The 12,220-nt window shown below is 50.3% G+C and overlaps 3 protein-coding genes across 4 annotated transcripts in view; all 3 read left to right on the top strand.

Moving 5' to 3' along the window:
• Positions 1-6,721, top strand: CTDNEP1 (CTD nuclear envelope phosphatase 1). The gene is made up of 8 exons (XM_006899101.1): positions 1-442; positions 3,686-3,752; positions 3,849-3,967; positions 4,146-4,217; positions 4,769-4,885; positions 5,105-5,216; positions 5,637-5,721; positions 6,070-6,721. The coding sequence occupies exons 1-8, from the start codon at positions 341-343 to the stop codon at positions 6,128-6,130; spliced, it is 735 nt and encodes a 244-aa protein (XP_006899163.1). The 5' UTR covers positions 1-340; the 3' UTR covers positions 6,131-6,721.
• Positions 6,722-7,894: 1,173 nt separating this feature from the next.
• GABARAP (GABA(A) receptor-associated protein) lies at positions 7,895-9,411 on the top strand. The gene is made up of 4 exons (XM_006899100.1): positions 7,895-7,984; positions 8,506-8,584; positions 8,700-8,818; positions 9,346-9,411. Exons 1-4 carry the CDS (start codon positions 7,895-7,897, stop codon positions 9,409-9,411), a joined length of 354 nt encoding a protein of 117 aa, XP_006899162.1.
• A 1,729-nt stretch (positions 9,412-11,140) lies between these two features.
• The window catches only part of PHF23 (PHD finger protein 23), a 4,069-nt gene continuing 2,989 nt past the window's right edge, over positions 11,141-12,220 (top strand). Inside the window, exon 1 of one of the 2 annotated variants that reach the window (XM_006899098.1) lies at positions 11,141-11,353. In XM_006899098.1, the coding sequence (XP_006899160.1) occupies positions 11,320-11,353 (34 nt within the window). In that variant the 5' untranslated portion in view covers positions 11,141-11,319. The remainder of the gene's footprint in view (positions 11,354-12,220) is intronic. The other variant, XM_006899099.1, reaches the window with a different exon arrangement.

The following is a 12,220-nucleotide window of genomic DNA, read 5'->3' as shown; positions in this document are numbered from 1 at the left end:
CCCCCTCCCCCAATTCTCCATCCCCTTCTCTTCGGGTCTCGGAGGACCCCGTCCTAGCCCGACCTGTTTCGGCCTGCAGCCTCTGCGAAGCCGTCGGTGCCGCTCACCGTCCATGTGGGCCCCCGAGGGCTGCCCACGCCTGTCCCCCCGCTCCCCGCTCCGCTGGGCTTTCCCCTTGCCGGGGGTGGCCTTCTGAGCCGCCCGCTCGGTGTCCCTCTCTCCAGCCTTTCCTGCCACTCGGGGCCCCCGTTCCCCCTCCCGGAGGCGGGGGGCTGCCCCCGGGGGGCTGGCGGAGCTGGGCCGCGGGGGCCCCGCGGCCGGCGGTGCCGGGGTCATCGGGATGATGCGGACGCAGTGTCTGCTGGGGCTGCGCACGTTCGTGGCCTTCGCCGCCAAGCTCTGGAGCTTCTTCATTTACCTTTTGCGGAGGCAGATCCGCACGGTGAGCCTGGGTGGTCCCTAGTGGCTGCCGGGACCCCTACCTGTGGTCCCCGCAGGATTTCGGAAAGTGATGGGCCTCTCTGGGCCTAGGAAGGAAGTCCTGTAGTTGGCTTCTCCTGCTGGAATATCGGGGCACCCTTGAGGCCGTGGGTGGGGTAGGGAGGAGGGAGACCTTTGCAGGAGAGCTGATAGATCTGGGGGACTTTGATGGGCCTAGACGGCAACTCTTGGGGCTAGCCTGGCGGGTGGGGCCCTCTTTAAGAAAGCCGAGGTTGTATTTAAAGAAACCGTGAGGCGGGAACACCTGTTTGATGCAGCCGGATCTGTTCTTGTGGCTTTATGAAAAACCCTCTTGTTTGGAACCTCTCTGTGTGTTTCCTGATATAACAAGGACCAGAGAGGCTTATGTGTCCCGGGTGGGGGAGGATGAGAGGGCATTTGTGACACACCAGGATAGGAACCCGGGAACATTCATGGGTGTGGAGGAGAATCTACCGCATTAGGGGAACTTATCCAGAAAGGCTCAATAAATTTGTACTGTGAGTGTGGGTATCTGGGTTTCCTGAGACCTTGGGACTGTGTCGATGCCTTTATTGATAGGCTCTGATGGCTTAGTCCAAAGAGCCTAGTTGCTCTGGCAGTTCCAGTGCACACACTAGTGGCTCCTTTGGAGAAAGATGGGCAGTTTCCACCTCCGTGGTTAACAACCTGCGGAACCGTTGGAGGGTTAGCTATGAGTTGGTTCTGTGTGACTGGGGTAGTCGAGGTAGGTATGTCAGAAACGGTGAGATTGGCACAGGATAGAGCAGAGTTTAGTGCTGTTGTACCTATATGGTCGATATGAATTGCAGGCGACTCCACAGCACGTAACAGTGGCAGAGTTTAGAGTTTGATGGTGGGAGTTTAATTGTGGGAGGGAGCACATTAAAACTTGGGTACTCTTAACGGGAGAAGATGTTTGTCAGCTGTTGGAGTTGAATCTGGGGACACAATTTGTTTCTCCAGAAGACCCCAGCATTTCAAAGAGCACCAGGGAGTAGACACTGGGTGAATATACTAAAGCATCTCTGTCCCCTTTCCCATATCTTTTCTCCAAGATCAAAGCTCCTTAGGGCTAACATCATTTCATGACTGTGTCCTTGTGTTCTCACCAATGGGGAGAATTTGGAGAAATAACTGGGCAAAACCCAGTACAGAGGTCCTCTTGTCTGTATACATTGAGATCTCTCAGTAAAAGCTGAAAAACTAAAATCAGGTGGAATCTGCCTGGATTCAAGAATTTCAGAGAGCCCTGGCTGGTGGTAGTGGCTGACTTGATTTGTGGGAATGGGTTTGGCTGTTGGTTCCCTCTTTACCAATCTACTTCCATACACTGATTTAAGATACGGATTGTTCTGGATGATAGAGGTTGTAGCAGGGAGCTGTTTCCCTGAGACAGCTGAGAGCCAGGAGGAACTGAGGGTCAGATATGCTGATGCGGTGGGGGTTCCAAGAAACCTAGAGTTTTCCTCCTGTGCTAACTGTTGGCCTTACTGCCTGAGCTTGTCCTGAATAGCTCTTTGGTATTCCTCCTCTCTTCCCTCCGACACACCAGTATTCTGCTTTAGATGCAGTGAGTGGTGCTTCAGTCCTTTAAGAGGATACTTATTTTCAAAATTGTCCTTTGGATAATAGCAACCCCACAGCCTTTTGTCATCTCCTTGCTTCCAGTTTGCCCCCTCCCCCTTTTTTTCTGGCAGATGCTTGGAGCATTCCCTGCATGCCCATCATGTGCAACCTGAGCTAACAGAGCACGACACCCGAGCTGTTTCGGCCTTCATCACGGCCAGGAGCGAGAAGGGCAGATGGCTCAGTATTGGGGAGAAGGCCCTTTAGGTTGTGAAGGGGGAGCCAGTTTCTGGTGAGGCTTGGTGCCTAGAGGTAAACAGAATGGCATGTTTGTGCCTAGAAGAAAAGAGCTGAAGTGGAAATGGCTTTGTGGGGAGGTCTGGGTATGAGGAACCAGGAGCTCCAGGGAAGACGTGCCAAAGCTGAGACAGAAAGCTGAGGTGGTGACATGCTTGTCCCTTCCTCACCTCTCACTCATAGCTCTTACTTCAGCCTGGCCTTCTCCTTACCCCGTCACTTGGTCTGGCAAGTGGGGCTGCCCAGTGTTGCCTGCCTTGCCCTGGGTACCTGGCCAGGAGGCTAGTGAGAGGGTGGACGCTCTCTGCAGCTTGTGACTTGGCTCTTCGAGACACAAATGGACAGGTGGTTGGTTAAAATAGGCCTGGTGGCCCCCAGCCAAAGGAACTTAGCTGACCTGACAACCTCTGGATTCCCTCAGCCTCTGGTCTTCTCAGGGATCCCACATCTCCCCTCTGACCTCTACTTCTCTGCCTTCTGACAACTATAAAATTCTCAGTTTCTGACTTGAGGGGATGGGAGTCACCGCAAAGAATCTTTGAAAAGGTGAAAAAAGGGCTGTGTGTTTCTCTGTTAAGTGTAGCAGGATAATGGTGTTAAAGAGGGCAGGTTCTTGGTAAGACTTGACAGGTGGATCCTGGCTTCTGCATTTCATTGATTATACTAATATTTGCTGATCACCCCTGCTACACTGTTCTTGTGAGCTGCTGTCCAGTCCATCCCAACATATGTGACCCCCTGGTGTGCATAGAGCTGCTTCATTGAGTTTTCAAGGCAAAGGCTCTGGAGGTACATCTCCAGGCCTGTCTTCGAAGGTGCCCCTTGGGGGGTTTCAAACTGCCAGCCTTTCACTTAGTCACCGTGTGCTTAACTGTGTGCTGTCCAGGGGCTCCTACACTATTTTAGGCATGAGAAATACAGTCTTGATTAGATTAAAATTCAGGCTTTCATTTTTAGTGGGAACAAGTTCTCTAAACCCATTTCTTCATCTTTAAAATAGAAATAATGATAGTATTATTACTACTTCTAAATACCTTACACACCACTTGAGAAACATTCATTATTCATTACCTATAACTGTTATTAGGAGTATCTTTGTGGCAGAAGTGGTTACATGTTAAGTGAAAGACTGACTGTTTGAAGCTATCCAGAGGTACAGTGGGAGAAAGCCTGCGTGATCTCTTGATAAGTCCTGGCTCCTGAAAACCTTCCAGAACCTCAGTACATGGGGTTGTTATCAGTTGGAATCAGTGCAACAGCAACTCTTCCCTCAATTAAAAATAAAATACTGAGTAAGATTTCCTTGTTTAAGCGCCTAATTCTTTGTTGTTGTTCTTAGGTAATCCAGTACCAAACAGTTCGATATGATATCCTTCCCTTATCTCCTGTATCCCGGAATCGGTTAGGTGAGTCTGTTGGTGGGGAAGCCTCTTTAAGGTGAAGAAGAGTCCCAGGTTCTTGTCTGTTGAATGGCTGGTTTTCTCTCTTCACTATTGATTCAGGCCAGGTGAAGAGGAAGATCCTGGTACTGGATCTGGATGAGACACTTATTCACTCACACCACGATGGGGTTCTGAGGCCCACAGTCCGCCCTGGAACTCCTCCTGACTTCATCCTTAAGGTATGTGGGGGTGTCAGCCACTCTGCTTACAGGCATACTTTCTCCCATTCTAGACCATCTCATATTCATTCCCTTGCACCAGCATCAGCCTGAAGGAGGGGGACAAGCAGTGAGGGGCAGGGGGTTCCCTAGAGTGGTGGTGTGATGTTCAGGGTTTCCCCTGCCCTTCCCTCTTTAGGTGGTAATAGACAAGCATCCTGTCCGGTTTTTTGTACATAAGAGACCTCATGTGGATTTCTTCCTAGAAGTGGTGAGTTTGTGGGACATAGAGGGTACACTGGGATGAGGGAATAGTTTTAGGATTCTGAGAATTTAGGAAACTTAGAGAAAGTAAGGCTAAGGAGAAATGGCTAAGGGCAGTTTTGAAGAGGAGAGGCTGTGGAGTGATGAGAGAAGGGCTTTCAGTGTTTAGTTGTGTCCACTAACCATAAGCAGCCTGTTCTTTTCCTGGATCTCTGAACATTAATAAGGGTGTAGTCTGATGGCGTAGTGGCAAGGAGTTGCACCGCATTTCAAATCTACCAATTGAGTTGTGTTAGAAAGATGAGCATTTTCCTCCCTTGTGATTTTCTACCTCCGTAAACCCGCTGGAGGGTCATCTATGAGTTGGTTCCAATTTGATGGTACATAACAACAACATATTTAAAACACTGAATTTAGATGTTTGGAGAGGGATTCAGAATTTTTATATTACTAGAAGACCTAAAGAATTAGGCCTAAGTCTAAAGAAGAAGAACTATGAGTGTAAATATAAATGATCATTTTTTTTTTAAATTCCTTTCACGTCCCAATTTGTTTCAGGTGAGACACTGGTATGAGCTGGTAGTATTCACAGCAAGCATGGAGATCTATGGTTCTGCTGTGGCAGACAAACTGGATAACAGCAGAAACATTCTCAAGAGGAGATACTACAGACAAGTAAGGGTCTCGAATCTAGGTGTCAGAGTGCAATTCAGACAGCAGGCCACTGATGAGGAGCCGGGGTTTGAGGCAGTTGTTCTGGAGTGGGACCTTAAAGAGGTTTAGGGAAATATAGGTAACAATCCCCCTTTTGGGAATTGAATGTCCCTGCTAGTATTGAGGAGCAGCCACCGAGGGCGAATCTCCTTTTGATGTTCAGCTCACCCTACCTTCCAGCACTGCACTTTGGAGTTGGGCAGCTACATTAAAGACCTCTCTGTGGTCCACAGTGACCTCTCCAGCATTGTGATCCTGGACAACTCCCCAGGAGCTTACAGGAGCCATCCAGGTATGGGGGAAAGTGGAGAGTATGCCAGGACCAAGAAATGGATCTGACTGCATGGAATAAGACCCTGGAGACCTTACATAGTCCTTTAGATCAAGGAGTCTGTGGTCTATTAGGGGTTTCGAAAGTTTTTTCTATTTTGAATAACATCCCTCTACACATACATATTTCACTGGTCATACTTCTCAGATCAGATTTGTTTCCAGTTGAATAGAAGCCTCATACTAGTCCAACTTCTGAATAATTTAAAATTTAACCTTCTTTGGGGGGAATAAATCAGAAATCTTCTAATTAGGTTGATGAGCTGGGGAGGGGAGGAATATATTTTTAAGTAATGATCCTCCATTCCTCTCCATAACTAAAAAGTGTCTTGTCTCTTTGAATCCTTTGTTGCTTCTTACTTGCATTTTCACTTAACTGTAGACAACGCCATCCCCATTAAGTCCTGGTTCAGTGACCCCAGCGACACTGCTCTTCTCAACTTGCTCCCAATGTTAGATGCCCTCAGGTAAGGAAAGTGTCGTGTCCTCTACATACTTGGATTTCTGGGAACAAGGGGATGTGGGAGGTCCAGCAAGGAATAAAAAGTTCTTTTCTGCTTCTCTCTTCCCTTTGAACTGAATATTCTAGGTCATTGCATTGGACTTTAGAGTTTATTATTTATAGCCGATGGGTTTTAATTTGAGGAAACTTTTGAGCCAATAGTTAGGACTTTGAGCAAATGGAATCTCAGTCTCATCAGAAAAGTGGTGATAATTTATGCCCCATATCTCCAGTAAGGCTGAGGCTGTCTTATGATTATTGTTGGGATATAAACTGTAAGGCATTCTACTAATGCAAGTTGTTGTTATCCCAGGTTCACCGCTGATGTTCGGTCTGTGCTGAGTCGAAACCTTCACCAACATAGGCTCTGGTGACAGCTGCTCCCCCTCCACCTGAGTTGGGGTGGGGGGGAGAGGGACAGGGAGCCCTCGGATTGCCATCTGATCTGTCAACTGATGAGGACTGCTTGGGCAGGGTCTGCCCCTCCTACCCTCTGTCCCCTGAAAAATACAAACTCTTCCTGGAGTCTGGATGGACACGTGGGCCGGACCCTAAAGCAGCCTCACTCTTTACTTCGTATTCACACTTCCTGAAAACTCAGACTAGGATACAAGCGGAGGCCTGGGAATTCTGGAACCGTGTTGTGATGGCAAGGCCGGACTGGCAAGATTGAAGAGAGAAGAGATACACAGATGGTGATTTTGGAGGCTCAGAGAGAAGCCAAACCAGCTTTGTTGTGATTTGATTTTTTTAAAAACTCTTGTACAAAACTGATCTAACTCTTCACTTCTGCTCCGAGGGTTAGCCGTGGGTGGGAGAGCAGGATTTGGGGCCACTGAATTTACTTCAATCTTGTCCCCCTTTCTTTCTGTTTTCCTCTTAGATTTCCTCAGACCTGTAACCAGCTTTCTCTTTTTTTCTCTTTACTTTCTTCCAAACCGTTCATTATAACTTTGAAACCAAAGTTGCCCTAGGTCCTTCTCTGGGATTTGGGAAAGGGATGGAGGGACCTGGTGTGCCTAAGGCCTGAGACCCCTGTGGCTTAAAGGTGCCTGGCAGTTAGCTTTGTGGAGGTAGAGGATGGGCTATGAACACCAGAAGTTTGAGCATAAAGAGGCCGGCTAGCTAGCGGCCTTATATAGCCATTGTATCCTGGGGAACTTCGCTTCAGAGAAAATGGATGAAATGATAAGAAACCTGGACGTCAGATAGCATATTGGTGGAGAAAACCGCTTCCAGTGCTGCTGATGTGGACATGTTCAGCAGGGTGCTCCCTTGGGTAGCTGCTGTCCGGCGCACCCGACCTGCCCTAGAGTTAGGCGTCGGCAGCCTTATTGGCCCGACCCATTTCTCCGTTCACCCGGTTGCTCCGCCCCCTGACGCCCTCCTCCTGGGGCCGGCTCTACTTACGCGCACTCGCCACGTGATACTCCGCCCTGAGTGGATCACATGACCTCGGTACAGAACTAAGGTGTTCTTCCGCGCTGACGTAGTTCCTACCTTTCGGACCCCTGCAATGCTCATTCGTGCACTCATTCTTGGAATCTAAGCAGGGGTGGGTTTCCAGCCCTCCTTTTCTTTACGTTTCTTTAAGCCCATGGTTCATTCTGTCCTTTGTTTTTAGAAACCGCTTCTTCAACTTCGGCACTACTTTGTTTTGGTGTTAACGGCCGACTTCAGCGTACCAACACGTTCTGTGAACAGTTTTTGTGGCTAAGCTTTACGTTATTTCTAGATAATTTTAAGAGAACAAATCTTAAGTTATTATTTCTCCTTTTTGTCCCTGGATTCGTGGTGGGGGTAAAGAATTTTTGGTTATTTTAGCCAGACCCATCTCTGCTACGTTGCCGGCGTAGATGATTCCAACGTGATTACGTCGGGGGCGGGGGAGGGCGGGCAGTGGGTGGTGCTGCGGTTGCGGCGTTAGAGCCACTGCGCTAGTGGCGTATCTTACCCAGTGTTGTTGTTTTAGGTAGTCTGGGCTGCGTTTGGTGAATAGGGAAGTGGCGCAAGGCCTGGGAATCGCTCCGCTGATTCCGCCCGCGAGTTGACTCTCTTGCCGCCGTCCCCCGTCCCGGCCCCCCCCACCCCGTCCGGGTTCCCTCAGCCCTGCCCGGTCCAGCCCGGTCCCCGGGAGGATGAAGTTCGTGTACAAAGAGGAGCATCCGTTCGAGAAGCGCCGCTCTGAGGGCGAGAAGATCCGAAAGAAATACCCGGACCGGGTCCCGGTAAGGACAGGGCCGAGGGCGCGGGTGCTGACGCCACAGCCTGGGATTTGGCTCCCGGATGGACTATTCGGGGATCGGGCTCCAGTCAGTGGAGGGTTTGGGAACGATCCTGCAACTATTATCTCTGGAGCCAGGGGTGAAAGGAATAAGGCGATGGAAGAGCTGGGCGTGAAGGAAAGTGGTTGGAAGAAAAGATGTTGGGATTCATGTGAGTGGAGGCCTTAAGGAGTTTGACAGAGCGTCTCGTGGCCATCCCTTCATTTTTGTGAGGTTGAAACTAAGCGACCCAGATGTAATTGTTCACAGATTTAAAGGTCTTAATTGTTGTTGGTGATGCTGTATTTAAGGATACGAGACGTTTATGTAAACAGGAGCTCATAAGTCAAGATCTTTAGATTCAATACTGCATTGCCTGTGCAGAAACAAATGAGTCTAGGAGAGGCTTGGGTGTTAGAAACATTGTTGGTTGTGCAGTACACCTTTATGTCTAATGCTTCCTAATTTTGTCTTCCCTTAATCAGGTGATAGTAGAGAAGGCTCCCAAAGCTCGGATAGGAGATCTGGACAAAAAGAAATACCTGGTGCCTTCTGATCTCACAGGTGGGAACCTGAACCAGCATCAGCTGTTAGTTCCCTGTGGGTGGGAGTACCCTCTCTCTGGGAAGAAGCACCATTTTGACCTCTGTGACATTTGTGTACCTTGTATTTTTGGCAGTTGGTCAGTTCTACTTCTTGATCCGGAAGCGAATACATCTCCGAGCTGAAGATGCCTTGTTTTTCTTTGTCAACAATGTCATTCCACCCACCAGTGCCACAATGGGTCAGCTGTACCAGGTATGGTGAAGAGAAAGTAGTGAAGGCTTTGGGTAAGAGTCTTGGAAGAGCTTGGTAAGAAGAAAGTTTTTGGTTAGCAGTTCTTCAGCTAGTTTAGCCTTCCGTTCACCTTTGACCTTATAAATATAAGGTAGTCTTGGATTGAGAGTTTTGACAGGATGGTTGGAAAGGGAGAGAATGGTAAAATTGGGCAACTGTTTTCATCACTACTCTGTTTTCTTTTTTTAAAATTCATTTTAATGAACTTTTACAGAGACTTTGGATTTCCATTCATTCATTGTTAAACTTTTTCATCAGTCCTCTGCCTAATCCCCCTCCTCAGTAGGACACAGCAGAAAACAGTTTGAAATCCTTTTGCTTAGGATACTGCTTGGTGGCTTGGGCCTGGAACCAGCAAGGGAAGAAACCAGGCATTGGGTTTTGGAGTCTTCTGAAAGATTGCTTTTGAAGAATTTGTGTAGGCCCTGGGTGGTTCAATTAATTGAAGCCCCAAGGCCTGAGACCATCCTGTTCTGCTTTTATCCCAGGAACACCATGAAGAAGACTTCTTTCTATACATTGCCTACAGTGATGAAAGTGTCTACGGTCTGTGAAGCTGCGGCCCTTGAGGTGTGGGGGGCCTCCCATTCTACATAGACAAAGGTGCCCCCCCTTCTTTGGCCTCCCCCTTCAGGCTCAACAACTTCCCTTATTCAAGACCTGCATTACTTCATGTTTGAGGGTTTTTCTCCAGCCCCCCTTACAGGTGGGGTGATGGTGAGAATGGCCCCTAGTACCTCCTTTCCCTTCCTTCACCTTTCTCTGTCACCTTCCCTGCTCTGCTTCAGACTTCTTGGTTGTCAGTCTCACATCCAGTGATTGTTTTGGTTTCTGTTCCCTTTCTAAGTACACAAGGGGTCCAAACCCCAACAAACCCTTTCTTTACCTTCTCTTTGGGGGTGTATGGAAGGGACTGAAATTGTGGAGGGGGAAGGTATGAGACACATCAATAAAGAGGAAACCACCAAGGTGAATTGGTTTTTGCCTTATGTTGTTCCCTTTATCCCTTCGTCTTTTATCTCTGCTCAGTTATTGCATACTTTGTTGTTGAGTATTGTCAGATCAACTCACAGCAACTATAGGTACAAAAGATCCAAGCTTGCCTGATCATCGGCCTTTCTTTCTGTTGAGTCTGAACCAACTCATAGCTGACCATCCCGTGGGTTTTCAGAGAAAACCTCACATGGGAGGTGTCTACCCTCTTGCGGAGCATCTGCTGGATTCAAACCACATACCTTTGTGATTGCAGCACAGCTTCTTATCCTTAGGCTACCAGAGCTTCCGATAATGGATTTTAATGGAGAGAAAAAGAGAAAGAATGGGTAGACTCTTAATTCACTATTGTCAAGTTGATTCTAACCCATCCCTCCCCTCCCCTGAGTTTCTGAGACCAGAGGAAACGGTTCTTCCTTCAGCCCTGGAGTGGATTTGGTCAGTTTTGAGATGCAGCCTTTGGGTTAGCCATGCAATATGCTATGACCTCCAGCCTCTGGGAGGATTAGAAATATACTGAGGTAGGAAAGACTGCAACAATCCTATTGATAGTGGCTCTATATAAAAATGGTGCTTTGGCTACAATATACAATGGGTTTACCATTTCATGAGACTTTTATGTACATATATATTGAGGCCTGGTGTAAAAAAAGTTTATTAAAGTCATGGATTTTAAAGTCCCAAGTAAAAGGACCCGCTTTAGATAACTACATCCAAGCTTATTATAATCTAATTGGATTAAGGAAGATATTTTTATGTACAGAAACTAGTACAAGGGGAGTGTCCTCAGTCACGTGTTACCTGGCCAGACTTTTTGCAGGTGTGTAGGATCCCTGGTAGTCATTATAATGAGGAGAACTTCATCTCCCAGCAACCTCCGGGCCTGGGCGGAAATGGGTATAGTCCCTTGGGAGAAAAAGAAGACGCGGAATGAAGCCGTATGGTGGCCGAGAGTTCTAATCCCATCTTCTTCCTCTTTCTTGCTCCTGCCCGGCCTACGTTTCCCAGTAGCCTGCGCGCGCTCTTCCGCTGGATCCTCCTGCTACCGTCACACCCCGGGGGAGGAGCGCTTTAGCGCGCCTGCGTCAGTCCCTGGCTTGCTGGGAACTGCAGTCCCTGAGCATTATTAAGGCTCCCTTTTGCAGCCTTACAAAGGACTACAAGTCCCTTGATGCATTGCGCTCCGGCGCCGGTGGAGGGCGGGGGAAAGAAAAGGAGGGAGGGAGGAGGAGGAGGAGGAGGGAACAGGCGGCCGGCGGCGCGGGGGGAGGGGGCCCGGTCCGGGAGTGCGGGAGGCAGTGGAAGAGGGAGGTGGCGGCAGCGGCAACGGCTAGCGGACTCGAATCACAACCGGACTAAGGCCGACACTTCCCTGGACCGAGTCAGTAGGAGCACCGAACACCGGAGGCGGCACCGGGATCCCCGGCTCTGGGGAGGGGGGCGCCTGACCGGGAGGAGGGGAGGGGGCGATGCTGGAAGCCATGGCGGAGCCCAGTCCCGAAGGTGAGCTTTCGACCGGCACAGATCGCTGAGCCTGCGGGGGGGTGGCGGGTGAGGAATCAATTGGCAAACTTGGAGGTCGAGCCCCGGAGCCCAGCGGGGAAGCGCGGAGAGGGGGTCGGGAGTCCGGGCCTGGGGGTACAGAGCGGTGAGTTGGGAGCCTTTGGAGAAAGAGGAGTGGGGGACTGAGCCAGGAGGAGTTGGAAGCCCGATGCAGTGTGTACAGAGGAGGGGGGGTGGGACCTGGAAAACCCAGACCCTTGGGGGTTAGGAGCCGAAAGGGCCTCGGGCAGGTTGGGGCCCCGGAGCGGGGCGATTGAGGGAGTCTGGGGGCTCAGAGTTGCGGGGCCGTCGGCCGTGGAGGAGGGCTGGGCTGGGGACGCGGTAGTTCCCTGTGGTGGGGGAGTTTGTGGTGGCGGCTCCCAAGGTCCCAGTAGTTGCCGCCGGGTGATTGCTGTAGGCTGGGCAGGTAGTTGTGGAGGAGAAGGGGGCCTGGGCATTGTCTGCGGAGAGGGGGGCGTCTCGGGGAATTGGGAGGAGAAGGCCAGGGAGCTGGGAGGCTGCAGGGGCCGGAGGGGGTTGGAGACCCGGCGGCTCGTAGGAGCGGGAATTGGCCGGCGAGGGCTGGAGCCTGAAAATTGCGAAGGGTGAGGCGAGCGGCGCTGGTGGGGCTTTCTGTGGGGGAAAAGAGTCTTTAGTTGGGGCCAGAGTTTAAGGGTCCGTAGCCTGGCTAGTTGCTGGTAAGTACGGGGGCGGAGGGAGGGCAGCCGGAGGGAGCTCGGAACTGGGCCCGGGGGCCCGGCGGGGAACCCGAGGAGCTCGAGACGGGGAGGGGCCAAGGCCCCGGATGGGGGCGGAGAGACGGTGAAA

Source organism: Elephantulus edwardii, unplaced genomic scaffold (genome assembly GCF_000299155.1).
Source record: "Elephantulus edwardii isolate Elephantulus edwardi_28Jun2011 unplaced genomic scaffold, EleEdw1.0 scaffold00246, whole genome shotgun sequence".
Taxonomy (NCBI): Eukaryota; Metazoa; Chordata; class Mammalia; order Macroscelidea; family Macroscelididae; genus Elephantulus; species Elephantulus edwardii.
Note: the sequence above shows the minus strand (reverse complement) of the source record. Positions and strands in the feature narration are given on the sequence as shown.

Bases quoted from the DNA above. Each gene is read 5' to 3' on its own strand.
- CTDNEP1 (XM_006899101.1), top strand. From the start codon at position 341: ATGATGCGGACGCAGTGTCTGCTGGGGCTGCGCACGTTCGTGGCCTTC. The intron at 3,753-3,848 runs GTGAGTCTGTTG...CTATTGATTCAG, and splicing joins TGTATCCCGGAATCGGTTAG to GCCAGGTGAAGAGGAAGATC. The intron at 5,722-6,069 runs GTAAGGAAAGTG...TTGTTATCCCAG, and splicing joins CCAATGTTAGATGCCCTCAG to GTTCACCGCTGATGTTCGGT.
- GABARAP (XM_006899100.1), top strand. From the start codon at position 7,895: ATGAAGTTCGTGTACAAAGAGGAGCATCCGTTCGAGAAGCGCCGCTCT. The intron at 7,985-8,505 runs GTAAGGACAGGG...TCCCTTAATCAG, and splicing joins AATACCCGGACCGGGTCCCG to GTGATAGTAGAGAAGGCTCC. The intron at 8,585-8,699 runs GTGGGAACCTGA...TATTTTTGGCAG, and splicing joins GGTGCCTTCTGATCTCACAG to TTGGTCAGTTCTACTTCTTG.